The sequence below is a fragment of the Parasteatoda tepidariorum genome, chromosome 5 (assembly GCF_982258835.1).
Source record: "Parasteatoda tepidariorum strain Cologne lab strain chromosome 5, Ptep-v5.0, whole genome shotgun sequence".
In the NCBI taxonomy this organism is placed as follows: domain Eukaryota; kingdom Metazoa; phylum Arthropoda; class Arachnida; order Araneae; family Theridiidae; genus Parasteatoda; species Parasteatoda tepidariorum.
The window spans coordinates 64,273,794-64,299,469 of record NC_141759.1 but is presented as its reverse complement, the minus strand read 5'-3'; the positions used below and the strand labels follow the sequence as shown (position 1 = coordinate 64,299,469).

General features: G+C 31.5%; 1 protein-coding gene across 1 annotated transcript in view; it reads left to right on the top strand.

Annotated features, from left to right (window-relative positions):
* The first annotated feature begins 5,506 nt into the window (after window positions 1–5,506).
* Window positions 5,507–25,676, top strand: part of LOC107450494 (fatty-acid amide hydrolase 2-like) — a 33,182-nt gene continuing 13,012 nt past the window's right edge. Inside the window, exons 1-3 of the mRNA XM_087164111.1 lie at window positions 5,507–5,645; window positions 12,849–13,031; window positions 24,257–24,476. Of these exons, the coding sequence (XP_087020237.1) occupies window positions 5,637–5,645; window positions 12,849–13,031; window positions 24,257–24,476 (412 nt within the window). The 5' untranslated portion in view covers window positions 5,507–5,636. The remainder of the gene's footprint in view (window positions 5,646–12,848; window positions 13,032–24,256; window positions 24,477–25,676) is intronic.

Genomic DNA, 25,676 nt, shown 5'->3' with positions numbered 1-25,676 from the left:
AAATAGCTTAAATATTTTAAAAGTTATAAAACTTTTTTAAAATTCGCCAATTTGGCGATATTTTTCTCCCAGATGAAAATTATCAAAATCACTGCCTTATTCTGAGATTTTGCAAATTTTTATGAGCACAGGTAACGCTGCATTGGAGTAACTTATTCAATATTAAAAATTAGACCAAAACTTTGGCTTTTTTCCACATTGATGTTTTGCACCATTTTCAAAATAAATATAAACAGCACTGGCTTTAGATAGGCTAAACTTTACCTAGCAGTCATGCGTAACAGTTGCAATCTCACAGCAGTTGAAAAAAATAGCTCATTATTCACTAAAAAAGCATCATTTCATAAAACGAAGAGGCCTTCGAAAGACAGCCTTAAAAGAACTGCTGTGTTGTAAATGGTTATTTGAAATTATATTTCCTTATTAGAGAATTTTATTATTTTTTAGTTTGATTTGAAAAGAGTAATGCGAAAATACTAATTAATTTTTTTTTTTAAAAATGCACCCCCTTAAAACAATTTATTCAATACAATACGATTAGAAAAATTGTATTTCAAAAAAAATTTCCATTTTTTTCATTGACATTTTCATTTAAATAGCAACGTAAAGACAACCGCAGTATTAAGCAAATAATTGATTATTGATTAGATCCAAATATGATAACTGGTCTCAGAAATTTAAAAACAAATCGTTAGGGGGATCCGATTAGAAATTATTCCACTCTTCCACAGAACCCTAAGTTTATTCCAACAGGTGGTGTAGGAAATACCAGGAAATGGACTTTAACCTTGAAAGAAAAACATCAATGACATCAATGTGGAGAATGGTCGACACATTCCTGACAGATACTCAATCGATCAGTGCCCGGATCAACTGATCTGGTTATTATTAATAAAAATCTGTGATTACAAATAATAATAATGTCATTCGATAAAAGTAATAAAAATCTTATCTGCTTTATCCCTGATTCAGTAAAAACAACGATCATAAATAGTACAATTTATCGCAACCTATATGTATTTCGGTGTAAGTAGGGGGAAAATGAACGCTACACCCCACTTTTAGAATTGATGATCTCTATTACTATAGTGCTATGGAATGAGTGCTTCACCCCACTTCGGGTCCATGACCTCTCATCTATGGGATGATTGCTACACCCCACTCCCTCGGCATGGATAAGAGTTCAACCCCAATGACAAACTCTTAGTAGGGCTGACATAGCATAGCTTTTAAAGTTGCTTGCTTTAAACTAAACAAATGCTTCTTAAAAATATTTTAGTATTTACTTCTTCTCTTTTATGGGTATTTTTGAAAAATTTAAAGCTTACTTTGTAATCTGAAACAATTTCTCATTGGAAAAAATTACAAACAATTTGCAATATACTTTCTTCATTATGTTAACTATATTAATGTTCTTAACGTAGCATAGTTTGAACTAAACATATGCTTCTAAACAATTTTTGGTATTTATTTTATTACATCTATGGGTATTTTAAAAAATTTGACACTTACTTTTTAGTCCGAAACATGTTTCAAATGAAATCGTCAATACAAAAAATTTTAAACAAATTCGCAAAATGCCCTCTTTTATTTTTATATGTATGCTCATTACGTAACATTGTTTGAACAAAAAAAGTTTCTTAAAATTTTTAAATACTTATTTCTTGACACGCTTAGTTTGTATTCTGAAACAACTTTCAAATGAATTCCTCATTTTCAAAAATTATAAAAATACTCAAAGTGTCCTCCAATATGTTAACTATAAATATGCTTTTAACGTGTTTCTAGTAAAAAAAAATTCTTCTTTAAAATTTTGAGTGCTTATTTCTTGGCCCATAAGAGTGTATTTGAAAAAAATTATGCTTACTTTCTAATCTGAAAAGTGTTTCAAATAATATTCTCATTGCAAAAAAAAAAAAAAAAAACATTAAAAAATTCGTAAAATGAACTCCATTTTGTTAATTATATATATGCTCTTTACACAGCATGGTTTTGACTAAACAAATGCTTATTAAAAAATTTTAATACTTATTTTTTCCCAACCATGGGTATTTTGAAAAAGTTTTGACACATGTATTTAATCTAAAACAAGTTTCAAATGAATTTTTATTGCAAAAGTTTATAAGAAATTCGCGAATTGTTTTCCATTATGTTATCGATAAATATGCTCATACCGCGAGTAATCAAATCCTTCTTAAGAGTTTTGAGTATTTATTTCTTGAAACATATTGGTATTTTTGAAAAAAGTGACACTCACTTTGAAATCTGAAATAAGTTTCAAATGAATTATTCATTGCAAAAAATTATATAAAATTCACAAAAATATCTTCCATTATGTTAACCATATGTGTGCTCTTAATCTGACATGTTTAAGAATTCGTCTAATGTTTAAAAAATACCCATATATGTGAAGAACAATCACCCAAAATTTTAAGAAGTATTTGTTTAGTTCAAAATATTCTACGTAAAATGCATATATATGGTTAAAAAATGGAGGACATTTTGCGAATTTTTTTAACATTTTGCGATGCGGAATTCTTTTAAAACCCTTTTTAGATTTTAAGGTGAGAGCTAATTTTTTCAAATATACCTATATGTGTCAAGAAAGAAGTACTCAAAATTTCAAAGACGGATTTTTCTTACTCGAAACAATAATACGTTAAAAGCATATTTATAGTTAACATATTGAAGGACACTTTGCATATTTTTTATAATTTTTGGAGATCAAGAATTTATTTTAAACTTGCTTCAGATTACAAAGTAAGCTGCACATTTTTTCAAAATCCCCATAGATTAGAAGAAATAAATATTCAAAATTTTTAAGAAGCATTTGTTCATTCCAAACCATGCTACGTTAATAGCATATATGTTTAGTTAACATAATAGAGGACACTTAATGATTTTTTTTTTAATTTTTTGTAATGAGGAACTCTTTGGAAACTTATTTGAAATTACAGTGCAAGGGCCATATTTTTTTCAAAAATACCAATACATTTCTAGAAATTAGTACTCAAAATTTCTAAGAAAGCATTGTTTACTCACGTTAAGAGCATATATGTATAATTAACGTGATGGAAAACAATTTTCAAATTTTTTAAAAATATTTTTGCAAAGACGAAATAGTTTCAAACTTGCTCCAGATTAGAAAGTGAGCTTCAATTTGTTTCAAAAATACCTGCATATGTCAAAAATGTGTACTTAAAATTTTTAGAACGCAATGTCTAGTGTAAACAATGCTACGTTAAGAGCATATATATAAAAGTTAAAGAGGACACTTTGCAAACTTTTTGTAACTTTTTTTAACTTTTTTTAATTTGAAACTTAGTTCAGATTATGAAGTAAGCGTCAAATGTTTCAAAACCACATCAATTGATGTGAAGAAATAAATACTAAAAACTTTTTTTAAAAGCACTTGCTTTGTACAAACTATGTTATGTAAAGAGCCACTCTGCGTCATTCCTACTAATATCCTATCAGTAACTCTTACCCATACTTAGGAGGTGTGGTGTAGCGCTTAATTTTCCCTACTACAGAATGCATAATAAAAAAACTGGCCACCCTTAAAACCTTTTGATCTAATGATCGGATCTTTCCGTTCTAGGACTCAATCGCAATAATTCGAAGGGGTAACCTCAAATATTATTAATACAAAATTTGAGTGAAATCGGACGAAAAGTTCCTGAGAAATCAAATTTCAAGAAAGCCATATTTTAAAAATCCGAATCCACCGAGGTTTATTCAGATTAATTACGTTTTTGTGTCTGATTTCGTAACTTAAATTTCGTAACTTAAATTTCGTAACTGCAGTAACTGAACAACATATTAGAGATCATTCCTTGAATCATTAAAATTGAGGGAAGATCCGATCATTAGATCAAAAGTTATTCACCGTGGTCCGTTTTTTATTTTGCACACTGTACATGGTACTCTTTCATGAGTTAGATAAATTTTCAGAATGGGCATCAATTGTGAAAATACTAATCGATGGAGATAACTCCGAATAGTCAAATAAACATATAATTAAAGGAGTGAAAATCTAAAAAATTGTAAGTTAAAAGAAACAAAACATTTATATTTTTTTAATATTTTATATATATGGTGACACAAAGAGATCATTAACTATTGGATTTTTGTTTTTGATGATATGAAATGTCTCCCAGAAATACAAGAAATATATTTATGAATATGATTGGTTCTTCACCCAATATTGTTTATAAATATATTTCATATTTTTTTATTCATAAATGCATTTCCTGAATACATTTATGAATATGATTGGTTCTTCACCCAATATTGTTTATAAATATATTTCATATTTTTTTATTCATAAATGCATTTCCTGAATACATTTATGAATATGATTGGTTCTTCACCCAATATTGTTTATAAATATATTTCATATTTTTTTATTCATAAATGCATTTCCTGAATACATTTATGAATATGATTGGTTCTTCACCCAATATTGTTCATAAATGCATTTCCTAAATACATTTATAAATATGATTGGTTCTTCACCCAATATTGTTTATAGATGTGTTTCATATTTTTTTATTCATAAATGCATTTCCTAAATACATTTATGAATATGATTGGTTCTTCACCCAATATTGTTTATAAATGTATTTCATATTTTTTTATTCATAAATGCATTTCCTAAATACATTTATGAATATGATTGGTTCTTCACCCAATATTGTTTATAAATGTATTTCATATTTTTTTATTCATAAATGCATTTCCTATTCAACATTCATAATTTTACATTAAAGAATTACCCTTATTTCTTATTTGTTGCTTTAAATCATGTTTGGCCAATAATTTTACGTGAAAAGGGAAAAAGCGATAAAAATGCCAAATTGGCAGTTTCGTGATTTTCTGGCCTTCGGTCGATAGCACACGACTCGATCCCAAAGGAAAGTTTATTAGAATCTCCATTTTGGAGGAATCGAACTAGACACCATGTATTTCAGACAGATGTATTTCATATTTTTTTATTCATAAATGCATTTCCTAAATACATTTATGAATATGATTGGTTCTTCACCCAATATTGTTTATTAATGTATTTCATATTTTTTTTATTCATAAATGCATTTCCTATTTAACATTCATAATTTTATATTAAAGAATTACCCTTATTGCTTATCTGTTGCTTTAAATCATGTTTGGCTAATAATTTTACGTGAAAAGGGAAAAAGCGATAAAAATGCCAAATTGGCAGTTTCGTGATTTTCTGGACTTCGGTCGATAACAAATGGCTCGATCCCAAAGGAAAGTTTATTAGAATCTCCATTTTGGAGGAATCGAACTAGACACCATGTAAACATCATAAACGCACCACGAGTGTAAAAATCATGATGTGTTTGAACTAACTACACTCAGAATTGTCTTTTTCGAGAAGAACAGGAACTATTATCTCTTTTTTCTAACAATGTAAATGCGTTTCACAATTTTTAAAATCGTATTTATTTTCCCTCTTTTTCCCTGTTATTATCATCATTATCTCGCTTGCATCTGATTTCATTTGTCATTCATAACTCTTGCATATGGAAGGAAGTAACGAATGTAAACAGACGGGCATTTGTCGCCCTTGAAAATAACTCATCGTTTTCTGCATAAATATAATCATCATCATGGGCTCAGTAAGCTGTCTGATTATTTTAAAAGATTATTTATTTCAGTTTTAAAAATTTTGATACCAATTTCCATGCGTGTCTAATTATTTTACAAGATTATTCATTTCACTTTTTAAAATTTTGATACCAATTTTCATGCGTGAAGTGTACTTTTTCTCTTTAAAAAAAATAATCGTCAATTGTAAATTTATGATACCATCTTTGCAAATACACTTTTTTTATTATGCCTTAGTGCTTGATTTTGTAAAATTCACCACTCTTCGTGAAATGGTTGTATTTATTTTTCATTTAAAAAAAATTGTTAAATATAGTAATACTAGTAATAATAATATAGAAATATAATTCAGTTGCTATTAAGCATATCAAAAATTTAATACGACATAACTTGAATGACAACACAATAATGTAATATACTCATAAATTTAAAAAAAAAAACTTAATCTAAACATTCTCTAAAATTTCGAAATGTTTTGCTATTTTGAGTTTTCAAAGGCACATATTTTAAGGCCTCTTCAACCTTCAACACTTGATGAATAAAAAGAAAAATTTGATAAAAATTTCAATCCGAAAGAAAAATTTAAAACGTCACTCCAAATAATTTAAGTCAATTAAACTCATTCCCTTCCGGATTGTTTTTTTTAACATACTAATTATTAATTTGCAAAACTGCAGTGCATAATAAAAACTGTGTGCAAGATAGTTTTGTTAGCGATTGTTCTTTGCATAAGATTTTTCCTAATTTAGGTCGGTTGAATTTTAGTAGTTAATGTACTGTACACAAAATAAATAATGCCTATAATTAAAAATTTTAAACATAATAAAATATTAATAAATAGATACATTTCGAATCAAATTTGCTGTGGAATGCTGAGTTGCTTGACTTTTCAATTTTATACTAGCCGCTTTTAGCGACCAACTTGGACACCTTTCAAAATTATCTTGTACATCAGATAAACTCTAGTTGTAATCAAGCCGAATGCACAGCAAAGCTGAATTTAAAGATTCTATTTCTTAAACCCCTCCTTCAATCCTAACACATGGATTAATTTTAAACAATATGTTAGCCAAGTTCTTCCATCGTCCAGCTATTGCTCACAAAGATATACTTTGACTTGAATTTTAACTATTTTCAAGAGATTTCCGTGATATTGTTAAAGTTCTTTACGTACTGAATTTTAATAATAATTTAATATCTGTCCGGCCCCCATTAAATCACACAAACACACCATAAGTATGAGTTCGGTACATATCAGTCTAGTAAGCAGCAGAAGTATTAAAATTGTTTCCATCTGTGGCTTGAGATAAGAAACTCATCTCAATGCTTCATTATGTACTGAACTAGTTCTTCACGAGCCATAACTTGAGTGTCTTATAATGTATGTATTCGTTATCGAAAAAGGCAAGCTCCATCACCAATTATTAGTATGACAATATGTGCCACCATAACTTTAAATAGTTTATATAGTTTGTATAAGTATATAGAATGCGTATGCATATATAGTATGTATATGTACATAGCATGTTATCATTAAATATAGACACAATAGTATATGTTTAAAATTTCTGCAGAGATTTGAGAAAGAATCAAAATTAAATCTAAGCTTTTATTTCTATTTTAATACAGAATTCTTTTCTATAACTCATCTAACTTTTCTGAATTTCTGAGGAAGCTTAACATAAGCACATGCATTATTTAAATACAAACACTTTTGTGAAGCAATGCGAAACACTTTTATGTTTTAATTTTCTTTGGGCAAAAATTTGAAGGAAAAAAGAAGATACTATGATGTCTTGTACACACGATAAAATTCAGGAAAGGTTTATCACTTGTAATTGCTTTTAACCCTTTGACGCAGATAGGACACCGGTGTCCAGACGCGATTGCGATTCCTAGCCTGAAAATAATGGTGAAATTTATATATATATATATATATATATATATATATATATATATATATATATATATATATATATATATATATATATATATATATATATATATATACTTTTTATTTTAGCTTAATTGTTTTATTTTGCATTTTTTACTTTTATTTTACATTTTTTGCCTAATAAAAATTACATTTTCGTTTCAATCTTTTTGGTTTCTCTTTGGTTCTTTTTTCGTTTCAATCTCTCCTCATACTCTTGTATTGATATGTTTTGCTTTGACTATATTAGAATGCACTATTTTTTCGGATATAATAGTGTGAGTTGATGACGAGATTATATATTTTCCATATTTTATTTTATTTTCCAATTTTTTTTATTTATTCTTCTTAAAATTTTCTTTTTCTTTAAAAAAAAGCATTTTTTAACAATTTTTTCTTCCTCCTTAAAAAATCTTTATACCTTCTTCCTTGTTTTCTCTGTATTTTTATATTTATATGTGTATATATGTGTGTATGTATGTATATATATGGATATAAACTGATATTTAAAAACCGTTGTTTCTTTTTACACAAAAGATTTGTCAAATATAAGAAAGTACATTATAATTAATTACTTATTTAAAGTTTTATTTAATATTCTTAGTTTGAAGTGAAGTATCCACAAAATTAAATAAAGTGTAAAGATGGACATTTCAGAATTAAAAAATTTCCTTGTTTTAAAAAAAAAACTATTTCGATTAAGGAAGTGCAAATAAGAGAGAGAAAGAAAAGTATCCTATCTTTATTATCAAAAAATTTTACTGAGAATGTAGGCTGATAAATACTGTTTTATTTTTATCATTACATATCATAACAGGCACAGTGCATTAACAAAATCTATATACTTAATCTATTACTCCTACGCCCTAAGAATATTTCCAGATAAGAATATGAAACTCAATATATTTTTGTCCGAGAGAGATCGAATTCCATTTATTGTTTTACCTATTATCTATACAAAGCTTATATCTCTTTTTAGGTTTCGAGAATAAGAGAGATAAAATATAAGGTTCATAAAAACAATTTTTGTCTATCACACCGAAATTAATGCAACGCATATTTTCTATCATTTCAGCTATTACTCATATTTAATCCTTCAATCATTTTTCTGTATAAAATATCTTTTCAACCTATTACAAGAAAAATGCTTGAGCAAAAACCAAATTTTTTAAATAGTCTTTCTTTAGCTGCAAATAACATTTGCATGAATGTTTTTTTTCAATGGCAACCTGAAAAATGACCTTTCGTCATATAGGAATCTGAATGGCAGATTCGTTGGCCACTCTTACAGAGGCATCATAAGTGGGCGAACGTTAATCCCACAGTAAGAACAGATAGTACAGAGAATAAGAGAACATCCCAGCCTTGCCCGGAATTCAAACCCAGAACCTTCCTGATGCAAGGCCAGATTCCAGACCCCTACACAGGCCGGTCGGCATTTACATGAAAGTTTGAAACAATTAAATGGTTGGGTTAATGCATTTATCTTATAAGATCATTGCTAATTTTCAACCGTCACATATTAAAATTTTTAAAGCCTATGTTATAGAAGAATTTTATTACTTTGGCAATGATCAATAGCTATTAAACTTGAAGGAAAACACCATTGGTATGTGCCTTATGTACTGGTTTTGTAGCTTAGTATGGTTGTTTATTCTACAGGTAATTTTTTCAACCGATTAATTGTGACAAGCTATTTCGATTTCTTGCAAAGAGGCACTGTAAGGTGATTTACCTCCTTACAACCATACTCAAAAACTTCTAAAATTTAATTTTTCAATTGATACTACTTTTCTTTTTACCCAAAACTCTATTTATTAAAAATGCAAAATCTTATGCTTTCTGATTAATCGCCTTCATTAATCGAAAAATCCGCTGCACAATAATTCTTCATAAATTAAATTTCTACCCACACCAAATATTTTTCTTTATAAGGTCGATACTCTTTATGGTGTTATAGTTTACACAAGACAAAAAAAATGTTTCGAACGACATTTGAATATTGCTTGATAAATAACCTCATTTTTATAAAAAATTGATAACCATACCACCAATGAGTCTTCAGTTAAATATCATGAGAACTTTTATTGATCCGTGCCACAGGTATACGAAAAAAAGCTAATTTTTTAACGTTTCGCAATCAAAAATTAATCAAAGATACTATTCAGGCTTCTGAAACGATTCTTATTACGAACAGAGGTTATACGCCGGGATGTGCAATTTTGAATTTCAAAAGTGCGCACCAAATCTGAAAACAAAAAAAAAACTACCCTTTTATCTTTTCTTCAATATCACTTCTCTCTTAATAAAATCAACGCAAATAGGCGGAAAATCAACAAGCTGTTTTAGATTAATATCGAGTTTTAGAATACAGTGCGCAAAATAAGAAACGGAACGAACCTGAAAAACTTTTTATCTAATTATCGGATGTCCACGTTCTAGGTTTCAATCTTAATGGTTTGAAGGACGGACCTCAAATATTCTAATTAATTTGTGCAGACGATATAAAGTTGACAAAGCTGAAAATAGGTCTTATACAGTCGAACAATGAAACCAAATTTTCAACACTTACGTTAGGCTTGAAACGAGAGAGATGAGAATTCGTTAAATTTTTTAAGCACTAAAAGAAACTATCACTCACCAATTAGTTCTTTTAAAATACAATAGCCATGACAACAGTTCAAAAATACGGAGTCAAATATTAAGCCCATTTTTAAAATGTGCATTTCAAGCTATGTATTTTTTCTTCAACATGCATTTTGAGATAGGTAAATCTTTCTCGAGATATATATATTTTCTTGATCACGTATTTTGAGATATTTTAGTTTTTTTAAGCGAGCATTTAAAGCTATGATTATTTTCTTAAACGCGCAATTTGCAATATTTCCAAAATAAAAATTCAACTAATGCATATCATATCACCAGGAAAAAATTAGTTACAAACCTGTCTTTCATGCACAAATTTATCTTTTATCTTATTTTCCATAAAAATGAGATCATACTCGAAAAATATTTTATTTTATTTTATTACCGTCATTGAACAGTCAACCTAATTTTGGGTTTACGACTACTAATGATCAACTGACTCCGTAGCCTTGTAATTCTGAACTCAATCCAGAAGACAAGGGAACTCCTGGATCAGACGGGAGAAATTTTGCCTTCATGGAGAACTTCTGTATGGAACTAACCCGCGTTTGCGTAACATGGAGTGGAAAACCACGAGACCATGCCCACTGTTTGCCTGACGGCTAGGGGACTCTAACCCATGATCCGTCTACCACTGAGGATACTTTACGTCAGCACTGTGGTAGATGCAAGCCGGATGCTGAATTCGTATCAACCAGTTCTTGCTGAGATTCGAACCCAATTCACCTCATTTTAAAGGTGAACGCTCTATCTCCTGAGCCATCACAGCTCTCGAAAAAAAAATTATGAAAATAAGTCTAAATTATGCATACTAAAAATGCACGTTCAGTTGATTGAGATAATAACGTAACGTTTAGAACAAAGGGAGGCGTCAGAAAAAGGACCCATTCTGCCAGATTGTTTTGAATCCATTTGACCTCTAGGTTCGAATCCTTACTGCTATCAACGCAGTTGATAAATATTAAATTAGAATTCCATAGGGCTAACCACAAGATACACTGCTGGCCAACCAAACTGCAACACCAAGAAAGACAAGAGATATCACAACAAAATTTATTTTATAGATAAAATGTTGACCAAGTATCAAATGATTAAATTTATAGACTTCTGTGAATTGTGATTCCTGTCAAAATCAGTAGCCAAAGTAGCTGCCATTGTTGGAGATCACCGCTGCCCCGCTCATCGGCATTGAGTCAAAGAGACTTTGGATGTGTTCTTGGGGTACAGCAAACCAAGCAGCTTCCACACGTTGCCAAAGTTGATCTGGTGTGGCAGCTGGGAATGTAATCTGGGTCATTTGTTGAGCAATCATGGATCACATGTTTTCTATCGGCAAATAATATGGAGAGCGAGCTGGTCAGGGAAGCAATTCAATCTGGACAATGCGTGCCGCGTGTGGTCGAGCATTATCCTGTTGAAATATGGCTGTGGGCAAGCTCTGAAGGTAAGGAAGTACAACTGGCTCCAGCACCTCGGAGATGTAGCGCTGGCTGTTTAAAGTACCGGCAATGCGTACTAGAGGAGTGCGAGAGTGATATCCAATACCGCCCCATACCATAATAACCGGTGTAGGACCAGTGTGGTGGTATATGACGCAGCTGTTCAGCATCCTCTCTCAACGGTGTCTCCAGACTTGAATGCGACCATCGTGGTGTTGCAGACAGAAGCGTGACTCGTCAGTAAAGACAATTTCATTCCATTCTATCATCCACATCCTTCTTTCATCGCACCATTGGCGGCGGTAACGTCTATGGTCCTTCGTCAAGGGTAGACGAAGCAATGGACGTCTTGCTGGCAGACCACATTGCTGTAAACGGCGTCGAATGGTAGGCGCAGACACTGGATGATACGTTACAGACTGAATTGCTGTGCTATGGTTTGTGATGTGACTGAGCTATCAGTCACTGCCATGTGTAAACTGCATGTTATAAATTTCATGTTATTTGCATGCTTCCTTCAGGGTGTTGCATTTACGGTGACCAGCAGTGTATTTTCATGGTATCATTAATGCCGATTAGTTTTACTCATTAATGTAGATTAGTTAATTTATTCGTCATCTTCATTAAGACGAGTGAACCCAAATATTTGATTAAAGGAATTTTTTACCCTTTGGGTTCACAGAGGGAGTCAATTTAAACGTGTCGGCTTATTTTGTCTTCTCGGGGAATGTAGATTTTCAAGAATCTAGCTTGCACAGAGACGCAATGCTCTGGGAAGTTACTCTCTTTGATTCAGATTTATATGCAAAGTTTTTGTCTTACTTTCATTAGTAGAATAAATTGTGAATGAATTGAAATAAAGTAAAATATTAAGTATGACTGCACATGCAAGAAAAACTCAAACTAGATCTCGCCTATCTGACGTTATTATTGCGTTCTTCTCATGGGGGAAATATCTCGTCGAGTACAATAACTGTTCAACGATAGTTCGACTATCTTTTTTTTCTCATTTGAATTAGCAAAAGTATTTTACTTATTTATTCATTTTATTTATTTATTTATTTATTTATTGAATTTCTAAAAAAATATGCAACTATGTTCTAACGCTGTAAGTTTCTGTGTTCAAGACCATTTCAAATCATGCATAATTTAAAATGTTGTTTTAATGTAATTTTTTCTATAATTTATTTTTTTAGGTGCTAGCATCAACTATGGAGTTTATTAGAATTTTCTTATATTTCACTCAACCATATTCGGACTATGTAATATCATTCCTTTACCGAATCTTCTGGGTAAAAACCAGACCCGTACCACCAATTGAAAATAAATTGCTTTTATTGTCTGCAACAGAATTGGCTGAGAAAATTCGCTCCAAACAGGTAATCCATGTTTGCTTTTTTTTTTTTTTTTCAAATAAAAGTTCTCTTGAAGAGTAAAATAATTATTTTATTTAAATTAGCAAATAAGTGAAAAGGTGAGTCATTTGGTAAAAATATACACCTGTAACCCGATGTAAACCAGTCGAAGATAACATCTTTAACTTTCTCTAATCATGCAACTTAAATAAATTCTTGGCCATAGATGACGCTACTGGAAAACAAGAACAATCGCACCCCCTCTGCCTAAACAGGCATACGTCAACAACAACAGCAATCATACAACTGCCATTAATAACATGAAAGAATTAATATTTTTCAAACTTATGTAATTAACACTAAAAAATGTATTTTAAGAATAAATATAACTGCATTCTTAACTTTTAACTCATAGTATTGGCTGAACCTCCAAGAACAGTTAAAAGAATAAGAGTATTACCTAAGTAATTAAATTCATTTTCTAAACCATGCACAAGCGTGATAGAACCAGAATTCATACAAAAGTTAAAAACAATGATCCTAACAGGATGCCACACAAGTCCAAAATTTTATTTTTTTAAAAGTGATTATTTAATATTTTTTTAAAAATCAAGACAAAGCAGTTTATAGCTCATAACATCATTAAAGTAAACGTCAAATCAAGGTAAAGAGAAAAGTTACTTTGTTACGATATCTGTTAAAATATTGGAGATTGATCGTTCTCTGGTTCAAGTTGCGGATGAATGAATGGGCCCGCCCTATAAACGGGCTATAACGTGTGTGTGGCTGAAGTCGTATTCTTGGCCATAGATGGCGCCACTGAAGAACATGAAAGTCACCCTAGCTTGCTGATATTGGCAAGTGGCATTAGTAACAACACAGTGTGTTTCTTACATATTTTTAAATACTTCTATCTATTTCTATTCTGTCATATAAAAAATTCTACTATGAAGAGAAAAAATTATTTAAAAAAATAAAAATAATATTTACATTAATAACGCTTTTTCGTATTTATTCTTCCGTTAATTTAAGAGAATTAATGGTGCTAGACATCCATGTTAATACTCCTTATGTTCAGTACTGAAATAAGTATAAAAACAATAAAAATAGTGAGAAATTAAAATATTTAAGATAAATCGTAATTTACTTTACAAAAAGTTCTTTTGTCGTTAAAAACACACGACTTTCTTAAAGAACTGAAAACTAAGCATTTCATTATAAAACAAATGATCAAACGATTACTAAGAACTTCATAAGTTCAATTAAAAATAACAGTAGAAAACTATAAAATCATCTAACTAGTAGTCTATGGTAGTTAAGCTTTTAGACGTAGCATGGCGCTAAAAACTTTATGATCAGAATACGATAAAAACATCGCGCATCTATAAAACATCACGTCACCTTCTTGTCTTCTCTAGCGTTACAGTGGAAGCTTTATGTATTTCTCAGAGATATTAATCTATTTTCGCACGATTAAAATCGTTGTGGTGTTACACAATCAGTGTTGCCATTATAAATACTTTTCTTAAATAAAAAAATTCTTTTTTTTAAGAAAAAAAATAGGAAAATACAGAAAGAGGAAATAAAAAAGAACATTTTATTTTCTATAAATTGTTAAATTATTAAAAACCTATATAATGTTTTTTTTTAAATAAGCCTTATTTATATATATTTTAAAAATCAACAATCGCTATATATAATTAATAAATAAATTAAGTGTTGCCAATTTAGTAACATAAAAATTGCAATATTTTTCAGTTGTCAAATTTTATCTAGCTGGAGTGATTACATTTAATTAAAAATATTTTGTCACATATATTCTGTCCAATTCTTGGCTCTAAGAGTGGTTTTAATTTAGTTAACTGAGCTACTTATAATCTAATTTCGAAAGAGAAAAAACTTATCATCGCCGGAAAATTTTGTCAGGAAATTTTTAGACTATGAAATTGACTTCAATGAAAATGATAGATAGAAAGTTTTTTAAAAAAAAATCGGACAATCTTAGATAGCTGATATGACTGTGGTATCCTTTTAGTTTATTCGTTTTGCAGGTTTTTACTTTCAGGTTTTTACATCATTTTATAGTGTTGATCAGTATTGATTCAAACCCCTTCCTTTTCGTTCGCTCCCCTGAAAATGGAGAGATGAGGTTTCGCCCTCTATTTCTCACTTCCGAGATATTTCCGGGGTGGAGTGTTCAGTAGTAACGCGCTAGTAAGAAAAAAACTAATTCATTTCTTTTACCCAGAAAACATTTTATTTCGCATTTTACTCACCAGATGGCAGTACCAGAATATTTAAGGTAATTGTAGATAGTTAGTTTATTTGAACCTAGATGTCAGCACTAATTAAATACGTGTAAAAATTATGTGCTGAAAAAAAATAAGCACTTTCATGACCGTTTTCTTGAAAATTAACCGATCGTTAAGGAGCACAGGAAACAATATTTTTTTCGTTCATATGATTTTTTAAACAGATTTTAGATACTTTCACATAGCTGATTTCGAATCTGCAATCGATTTTTCTAAACAAGCTACAATTCTTACGTAATTTAATAATATAGTCAGAATTACGATTTTTTAAAATTTACTCTGTGACTATTAAGTGCCCCCACTTCTCTAGTTTGCAGGGTGTGGTAGGAAGAAGGCGATAATACATTTAAGTTTAAAATACGATAAGTTATGGTCTTATGTTTAATGTTTTTCGTGCTTTTTTTATTTATTTTTCAAAGGACATGGCAAGTGCATATGTATGTATATAAGTTATACATTCTTTATAAACTATTAAATTCAGCCAAAAAATAAATTTATCTGAAAATACCTAATTTCAAATTTGAAATCACTACACCTGAATTAGTTTCGATCAAATACTTGCAAAAATACAAAAATTTCTTTCCCGCTGTTATTTACTTTTTTCACTTCAAATTTTCACACAGATAATAAATTCTAAATTTTTTTTAATTAATCTAAAATCATAATCAAAAATGTATTTAAAGTACACTGGTGTGCAAAACTTAAGCAACAAGTGGTTTTTCGGTCACAGCTCCCCAACAAAGTATAAGATAGCCATGAAATTGCGGTATAATAAGCACGTAATTCAGTAGAAAGATTATTTGTATGCAAATTTTAGAAATAAAACGTCGTAGGTGATGTAAGTGTACGTAAACTTTGTGGGTCGGCACACGCAGGTCAAAGCTGTGATAAAGGGATGAAGAGCGCCGTAGTTAAAGACATTCGCTGCAAGTGCAAGTGATTTGTTTTGTGAAACATGTCTTCAAGAAATCATTTAGACGACTTTACTCGAGGAAGAATGATTGGGAAGCTTGAGGAGTGGTGTAGTGTGACCAGTGTCGCCGAAGAGTTCGGGATCAACAAAAGTGTTGTTTCTCGTGCTTGGAATGCCTTTAAAACTACTGGTACAGCTGTTCGGAAGGTTGGTGGTGGCCGTCCAAGGAAAACAACACCAAGAGATGACCGTTACATTGTCCTCCAGGCGAAAAGAAGCCGTTTTCAGTCAGTGAGCGCCATATCTCAGCAACTTTGCACAGCCACAGGACGACAAGTATCAAGATTTAAAGAGGCCAGACGATTACCCAAAGGTGGCTTATTTGCTAGACGTCCTGAGCGCTGCATACCTTTAAAAGTTAGCCATCGGCGGCACCGTTTAAAGTGGTGCAGAGAACACGAAACCTGGACACCTCATCAATGGAGTCGCGTCCTCTTCACAGATGAGAGTCGTTTTAGTGCTACAAGCGATTCTCAACGTCATTTGATCTGGAGAGAGGTTGGAGCTCGATTTCATCCCAATAATATCACGGAAAGAGATCGTTACGGTGGTCCTGGAGTTGTCGTCTGGGGTGGCATTATCTTGAGCGGGCGGACTGAGCTTCAGATCTTCGACCGAGGTTCTGTAACTGGAGATCGCTACTGCAATGAGGTAATCCTACCCCATGTGCGTCTGTTCCGAGGAGCCATTGGACCAGACTTCATTTTTATGAAAGACAATGCCCTGCCACACCGTACTGCTAATGTTCAAGAGCTACTGGAAAGTGAAGATATCACATGAATGGATTGGCCAGCTTACTCTCCAGATCTAAATTCCATTGAGCATGTGTGGGATGCATTAGGGAGGCGTCTTGCGACACGACAGAATCCTCCTGATAACACCCATCAGCTGAAAGATGTGTTAAAGGAGGAATGGAGACGTTTATCCCAAGAATTCCTGGATAATCTGGTGCTTAGCATGGAGAGATGATGCCAAGCAACAATTACAGTAAGGGGAGGGCATATCCCATACTAGGGAACATCTGCCAGTTGTACTTACGCTTCTTCAGGCAATCATGTGTAACACCACTATATGTCAAATAAAGCCTTTTTTTGTTCCATACCCTACTTTAAGCTTTATATTCATTTCTGCGCCATTATTCTTTTACCATCGTTTAAGTACAAAATAATGTACATCATATTCAAATTTCATGTCAATCGGATGATTTCTTGTAGAGTTATGACAAAAAACACACTAGTTGCTTAAGTTTTGCACACCAGTGTACTTTAAAGTTACACTTTAAATGTACTTAAGGTATACTTTAAAATCTAAATAGATTATAATTTAAATATAATTCATTATATTTAAATTATAATCTAAAATTGCAATCTAAACAGAAATTTTTTGACCTTATCTTCGAATTTTTCCCCCATGTAAAAAACCCACCACTGTCCTAATAAAATAAATTTTAATATTTTTTATAAAAATGAAATATTAAATTAACAAACCATGTTTCTTTAATACTGATTACAGAAAGCAGAAACTTTAAATCAAACGATTATGCATTTTAACTTACAATCGGACATTTCGTTTTATTTCTTTAGTTTTCTATTTAAGGATAATATATTTATTTTTAACTCAACCTTGAATGAAAAAGTAGTTAAAACAGGCATTCGTTATATAATTCATTTTTTTCTAAGTGTCTGTACGTCCTTAACCTTGGTGGGTCTGGTTATTTTATCTTTTCCATTTTTCGTTTTCGTTCATAATTTAGAATTACTCTTATATAATTTTACTTAGCAAAAAATAGTACCATATTTTGTTTCACGCACTTTTTGAGTCAGATTAAAGTATTTTTTTTTCTCTTTTAAAACATATTCAGTTAATGAAATAATCTATTATATAGGTTTTAAACTACTTAGGACTTTATTCTTCTTTTTCTTAATTGTTTATATGTTGAACGGCTCAAGTTTTGATATACATATCGACATTTGGAATAATTATCGATCGACAAAATCTTGAGAAGCAAAATACCATAGATAAAAGTCATATTGCAGAGGCAAAATGCCTCAGACACTGAAACAGTCAGACAAATTAAGCTTCTATACAATTATAAAATTTTTAAACGATTTCCTAATACAGAACTAGTCCAAGAGGGCTTTTGCTCACATAATATTTTGCATATACTGGATTCTATTTACATGTGCAATATTTTTGGCATGTGCAAGTTTTCGACGTGTGCAAGCAACGGACTAAAACAATATCGAAATTTTTGGTAGAAATCTATATTTTAAAAGCATTTTTTTTATCATTTATGAATATTTAGAGAAGAGTTTAGAGAGTGTTTTTTATATAGTATTTAAATGATACTCTGAACCCAAAACTAAAATTTAGTTTTTGGGTTTAAAAAGTTGTTAAGTTTGTAATAATCCATTTTTTACTGTGTTATATGAAATCATCTCTCCAACCATGCTAAAGATTTTGCTGATCTATGTTGCCACTTTTTAAACATGATTGCTCTCTTTTTTAATTTTAGCACGTATTTCTGAATGTGTATTTAAGATTAGTCTAAGAATGTGCTAATGCTAGCCTTAATTGGTAAGGTTCCTGAATATGGGACTTAATCTCCCAACATTAAAATATCAAAGGACCGCCGCTGCTTTTGGTGTTTACTCGTAGTTCGTCTACCACTACAAAATTACACTTACAATTCACTAGTACAGCGATTCTCAACTTGTGGGGCGCGCCCCCCTAGGGGGGCGCGAGCACACTAGTGGGGTGGCGCGAGCAAATCCAAGGGAAAATATAACTTGAAGAAATTTGTTTACTGACTGAAAGGAAAGCGCACATACACATAGAACACAAAATAAATTTCGACATATTTAATAACTTATTAAAGTTAAAAAAAAAAATTATTAAATCAAAACTTAAGGTGGGAGCCAAAAGTGTGGAAAGCCAAAAGGATTTTTACAAATTTACTGGTTAAGTCTGAGTAGCTGAAATTTTTTTGTAACATCTTACACCTATCTCTAATACTTATCACGTGTACTTTTAGCTGTAAAATAAAATTTCATTTATTTTATAGTAGAATTTCAAAATTGTACCTTCTGTGCTAACTTCCTTCTACGCCTTTGTGCTTTCTTCGCCACTTCTGCGGTCTCCCACAGGTTACAAAGGAGGGCAATATATTTAAATCACTTTTTCTTCTTCTTCATAAGCGCAACAGCCTTTCACAGGCCAAGACTGACTCGCAGATTTTCCTCCATCTGGCCCTATCCAGTGCGACGGCCCGCCATCGGTTGACTCCCAATAGCTTGAGGTCCTTTTCAACGTCGTCTATTCATCTTGTAGGTGGTCGTCCAAGGTGGTAGGTGGTGTAGGTCTCCAATCGCTTGCATAAAATAATGGAGAAGATCTTGTACGCAATAATCACTTTGTCACTTACTCAAATTATCTTTAGAAAAGACTCTCGGACTGGCAAACATCTTTTGAAAAGACACTTGTCTTGCTGGTAAGAACAAGTTTTTCGACTTTAAAAAAGATATTTGTTTTTAGAGTCTTTAAAAAAGATATTTGTTTTTAGAGTGTATAATTTGTTTATTGATTTTACATTGATAGTTCTTTTGTGAAGTTACTAGAGATTCTTTTGAGTTAGCTCATTAGAATTAATCAAGAATTACTGAGTTAATTTTTTCAAAAGGATTAACTAACAAGACTTTAACCATAGAGTTAACTAACCTAACCCATAACTAGTATAAAAATACCCAAATTTACAAGAAAATGCCAGAATCGACCAAAAAAACACTCATAACTTCCACAAAAATGAAAAAATACCTGAAAATTACTTTGAAATTCAAACAATACAAAAAACTTGAAACAAAATATCGCACACTCTACTAAAGTGCAGAGAACGTCAATATATTATAAAAATTTAAAAAATACCAAAGTTCCACACTTGCTTAAAATGAAATAAATCAATTGGCATTCAATTCAATCATTACTTTTTGAGAAATAATATGCTACGTGATGATTTATAATAAACTTTTTTATAGATTTCACGTTTCTTTCCGAAGGTGGCCCACGTGTCTCCAAGGTGGCACCGGTGTCGGGCAACCTTAGGAACATGCATATGGTCTCTCTCACCATTTACACGACTTAAAACTGCTATTCTGATAGATTAATTCGAATTAAAGTAATGTGGTTGAAGAAAAAAAATAACCTTTCAGAAAACATATTCTAACTCAAAGTTCTAAGAATTTAAACACATATAAATTACAATATCTTCTCATCCGGAAATTAGAACGACAACTGCAAAAAATTAAATCACTTTATACAGTGGAGGCCATTGAAGGAAATATCTTCCAATTCAGCCTCGGGCACCTCAGATACAGGATTTACAATGCAGCAGGGACATCGTATGATTCAAAATAAATTTAATTTTACTTTGGGGGGGAACGTTAGGAGCACTGGCCACCTTTGGCTTACTCACCTTACTTAATCAAAACATACTAAATTTTTAAAAAAAATGAATTATTTTTAGTGACTTCCTTAGGCCTGTCTTTCAGAGCAAAGTTTTTTGAGGTGAGGCTTAATATTAGAAGTAGCCACTCTCAGTTCAGTTTCTATATTTAGCCGTGATCTATATTTTGTCTTCAAAGAGGCCACAGCAGAAAATCCAGTTTCACAAAGGTAGGATGTTGAAAATGGTAATAGAATGCCAAATGCCCTTGTTTTTACTGCAGAAAAATCATCCTCCTGTCTAAAATTCAAATAGTGATTTATTACTAAATTGTATTTTGGTTTCGCCACTTGTCGTGAAGTCTATGAATTTTTCTTCCTCATCAATTGAGAGTCCTTCGGGAGTTTTATGAAATGGATTCCTAACCCACTTGTAACTTGCTATCAGTTTGTCGTCGGCAGGAAAATACTTTTTGAAATTCCTTGTCAGCGTGGCTAAATGATTTTCAATGGTTATAAAAACAACTTTTGCATGTTCTTCTTCAACCTTATAAGTTTTAGTACAATTATCCACAATTGCAAACATTGTTAAGTATTTTGTTTTAAATTTCTGCCCCATAATTCCAATTTTCTACAAAAAGCATTAACTTTATCACTCGTATCCAACATATGTGTCTTTGCTCCTTGGAGTTGAAAATTCAAGTTATTTAATTTCTCGAATATGACGACCAATAGCTCAATTTCATTACAAATAAACAATAGTGAAAATTCTCGGTTTCCGGTCTGTTATCTTCTTCTGGGAAAATGGCGATTTCTTCTCTTAATTCATAAACACGTTGCAAAAATTTCTAGTATAAAACTTCTTAAAAATTTCGCATTTAAATAGTAACTCTGAATGTACTGAACCCATGTCATTACAAAGAGCGGAAAAGATTCTCAGGTTTCTCATTTTTATATAATTTGCAACAGATATAACCATAGTTAACACAATATTTAAACCAGGACGCATTTCTTTCGAAGCCAAAGCTTCTTTGTGGATCATGCAATGTGTCCAGACGTATTGAGGCGATTTTTGTTTTACAAATACTTGTATACTTTCGAACCTTCCAGATATTGAACGAGCACCATCGGTGCATATTCCGATGCAATTTTTGCATTCTATGTTTGCCTCATTCATAACATCACTTAAAGAAGCAAATAAGGCTAGCGCTGTTGTTTTGAGTTTTATTGATTTGCTGAAAAGTAGTTCTACTACTGACATATTACGAAATTAAACATAGTCAATTAAATGAGCATCTTTATTAACATCTGTTGCTTCATCAAACTGTATTGAAAGCATTTTGTCACGCAACATCGAGAAAAGCTGACACTACATTTTCAGCTGTATCACCAATTCGACGAGCAGCAGTATCATTTGAAAGAGGTATGAACTCTAATTGTTTTGAAACATTAACTCCAAATATAGTTTCTACAATCTCAATTGCTGTTGGCTTTTACTTTACTTTTGTTTTGGCAGTTAGTTAAAAATAATTTAAAGACAGAATTCAGAATACTCAATATACATTATTGTTGTATACATTTTACTGTGAGTGGGGGGCGCGATGAAAATTATGATTGAAAACTGAGCTGCGAATACTGAAAGGTTGAGAAACGCTGCACTAGTATATTAGACATGTTAACTCAATTTTATGTCGGAGTGCTTTTTCATAGATGAATACTGACATTGTCGATCCCCACATTGGTGACCCGGACGAGATCTGACCGCACCTTCTTTATCAGAAACTCCCACTTTGATTTGAACACGCTTATTTCGATGGATGGTCCACATTGAACAGTTCACTAACTACCTGTGACTGCTACGTTGTCAACCTCCTCACTCAGTTGCTACTCAGTATCAAACACAAAACTTCAGCCTGCATACACTCGACTGCTAAAACCAACACAGGAGTGACCACGACCGTGAACTTAAAACAGTTCTCACGATCAGCACTCAAAAGTACGGTTACCTTAATACTGCTCTCTTGGCTTCTCACAAAACAGCAATGAATCAATTAATGATATTCGGAAAATTACGATTCATTAGTATATAGACATGTTAACTCGATTCTATGTCGGGGTACCTTTTCATCGATGAATGTTGACATTATCGATATGACTCTCCCCACTAACTTAATATTGCATTTTTATTTACTGCGCTAAAACTATGCAACTTAGAAACTTGAAATTGATGTACTGATTTAGAAACTTGACGTGTAGAAAAAGTACTAGATTAAGAAAAGTAACATGCAATAATTAGTATGTAAAATATGAACTGTTCAATTTGAAGTAAAAAAAAATACCATGTAAACCGTTTTGCAGTCCGTAGAAATGCGATTACAGCTCTGACGTGCTTAAAAGGCTGTGTTTTTGCTTTTAGGAATTTAATGGCAGTTTGTTTTTGAAATTCTAATTCATTTTAAAGTTAATGCAGTTTTAATTGCTTTTTATCGCATTTTTTTTCTTACTTAATAACTATTTATCCATTGTTGTAAAAAATTTTAACTCCCTCTCGTTCTTCATTTTATAAGCTTGTTCTTGACTTGATGTCAAAAGTAATAAAAATTAATAAATATAATATGAAATGAATAAATATAATAAAAATAAGACAGTGAAAGATAAGATGTTGAGAGATATAAATCTTGCCAGATATAAGTCTCTTATATTGCTAAAAAAAATTTAACTACATAAAAAGCTCATAAAGGAAAAATATATTTTGAAATTTCTAACTGGTACGTAATATATGGTTTTCTTTCTGTCTTTTTTTTAATTTCCAATGTTCACCTGTGTATACATTTCGTCAATTCGGGCATTTAAAGGGCAAATTTGCTGACCTCTTTTTCAGAGGCACCATATTTGGTGGGCTAACGTTGCTTCCATAATAAGAATAGATAGTACAGAAAATGAAAGAACGTCCATGCCTTGCCCAGGATTCGAACCCAGAATCTTTACGAGGAAAGGTCAGTTCCCTGACCTCTACACAGTCCAGTCAGCCGATATAAGGGTGTTTTATTTATTTCGTTGACAAGTAAAAATACTTCTTATTCATTACTTTTTATTGCACAGCACATTCTGCAATCCTTAGATTAAATTTTTTCTTCAGGTACAATTTACATTTTTTTTAAACCAGGCACTCTTTCATTTCATTACGATTAACATGTTAGCAAAATATACTTATATAAAGTAATATTTTCACGGGGGGAAATTTTTTTTTCTGTTGTAAGACATTTCTTTTAACGCAAAAAAACTTTATTATCCAGTATTGTATAAATTATAAACAAAAAGACACTTTTTAATCGATTTTTAAGGGGGGGAAACAATGATGGACGGCTTATGAGCGCAGTGAATATGGTTTGGAAACTCCTATACGATAAAAAAAAAGAGAAAAAAACACTTTGTGGTCCCAAGTGTTTTCGATTTTCTTATGCGCCTGTGGTAAATAGAGAAATTTCGTAAATTTCTTCGTTTTTTTTTTATACTTGTCTCTATAGGCCAAATGTGAGGATGTCATGCGTGCATACGTAGATAGATGCCGTAAAGTGCAGCCTTACATAAACGCCGTTACTGATGCTCGGTATGAAGATGCTTTAGAAGAGTCGAGACTGGTTGATCGCTTTTTAGCTAGAGGAGATAAAACACCAGATGAAATTGAAAAAGACACGCCACTTTTAGGCGTTCCTTTTTCTTGCAAGGAAGCCATAGGAGTCAAAGGTATTTTGGTTAACTGATTAAAGGTATTTTGGTTAAAGGTACTGGTTAAAGGTATTTTGGCTAAGTTACGCTGTTTCGATTAATATAGATTTGGTTGATGGAACTTGGTATGCCTATTTACATGGACCTTGAAAGAAAAATTGCAATAAGAAATTTCGACTACCAGGTGGGAAAAGTGCTGAGAGGAAAAACCTCTAATCAGAGCCGCCAAACTATCTTAATTTATATATTATATTCTTAATTTTATATTATATTATACAAATCTTAACAAATTAGTGAAGTGATTATGCCGAACAATGTAATTTAAGTTGGATTTCATTGGATACTTAGAAGCGGCGTCAAGCGTGTGTTCAGAAGCCGATTGGCTTTTGAATCGACAAATGCCGCGATTTACCAACGACGACGTCACTAGCAGAGAGCTCAACTGTAGCCGGAACGATTTCTCAAACGATTGCTGCTGCATGACGTGTTCAGTCATTTTAAAGTCATTTTTTATCTTTTCTTCATTGCGCTAACTCTTCAGTAACATAATCCTCTTTCTTCTGTAGATACTAAGTGCAGAATTATTTTATTGAGTACTGGCTTTTCAAAACACTCCAAATTGTACTAATATCATTTTCAGTACACGAAAAGGGAATATATTGTTCGAAATTACGATTTATCTTTATTGCAGATGTTTTTTCGAGGTCCATGCAATTTATATACTATGTTTCATCCACAATAGAACTCTGTGTTGGTCCAAACTGGGTAAGAAACGACGAGTGATTTTTATAAATACAATTATGGCACACTAACACACTGATAGCCGATCAAACCACACATCCTAATGAAAGTTTTATGTAAATTTTTAACGCACGTAAATAATTGTTCGTGAAGGATTTTATATATATACATTCATTAAATTTAATAAGCATCTTAAAAAATGTCAGAAATAAGGTTATGAAACCCTTCCCATTAAGAAAAGAAAACGACAGAACATTTTGAAGAAGATAAAAATCAGAGCACAAAAAAAAAATGAAATTAAAGGGATTTGAACAATATGAAGATAAATAACAATTTTGTTCAGAAGAGCAATTATGTGGAAAAACACCTTGATTTCCATTTAGGGTATAGGATGCTTTTATGAATTTATTAACCCAATTACTTCAATCGGTTAAAATGATAATAAAAAACAATTTATTTTTCGTCGGATGAAATTAA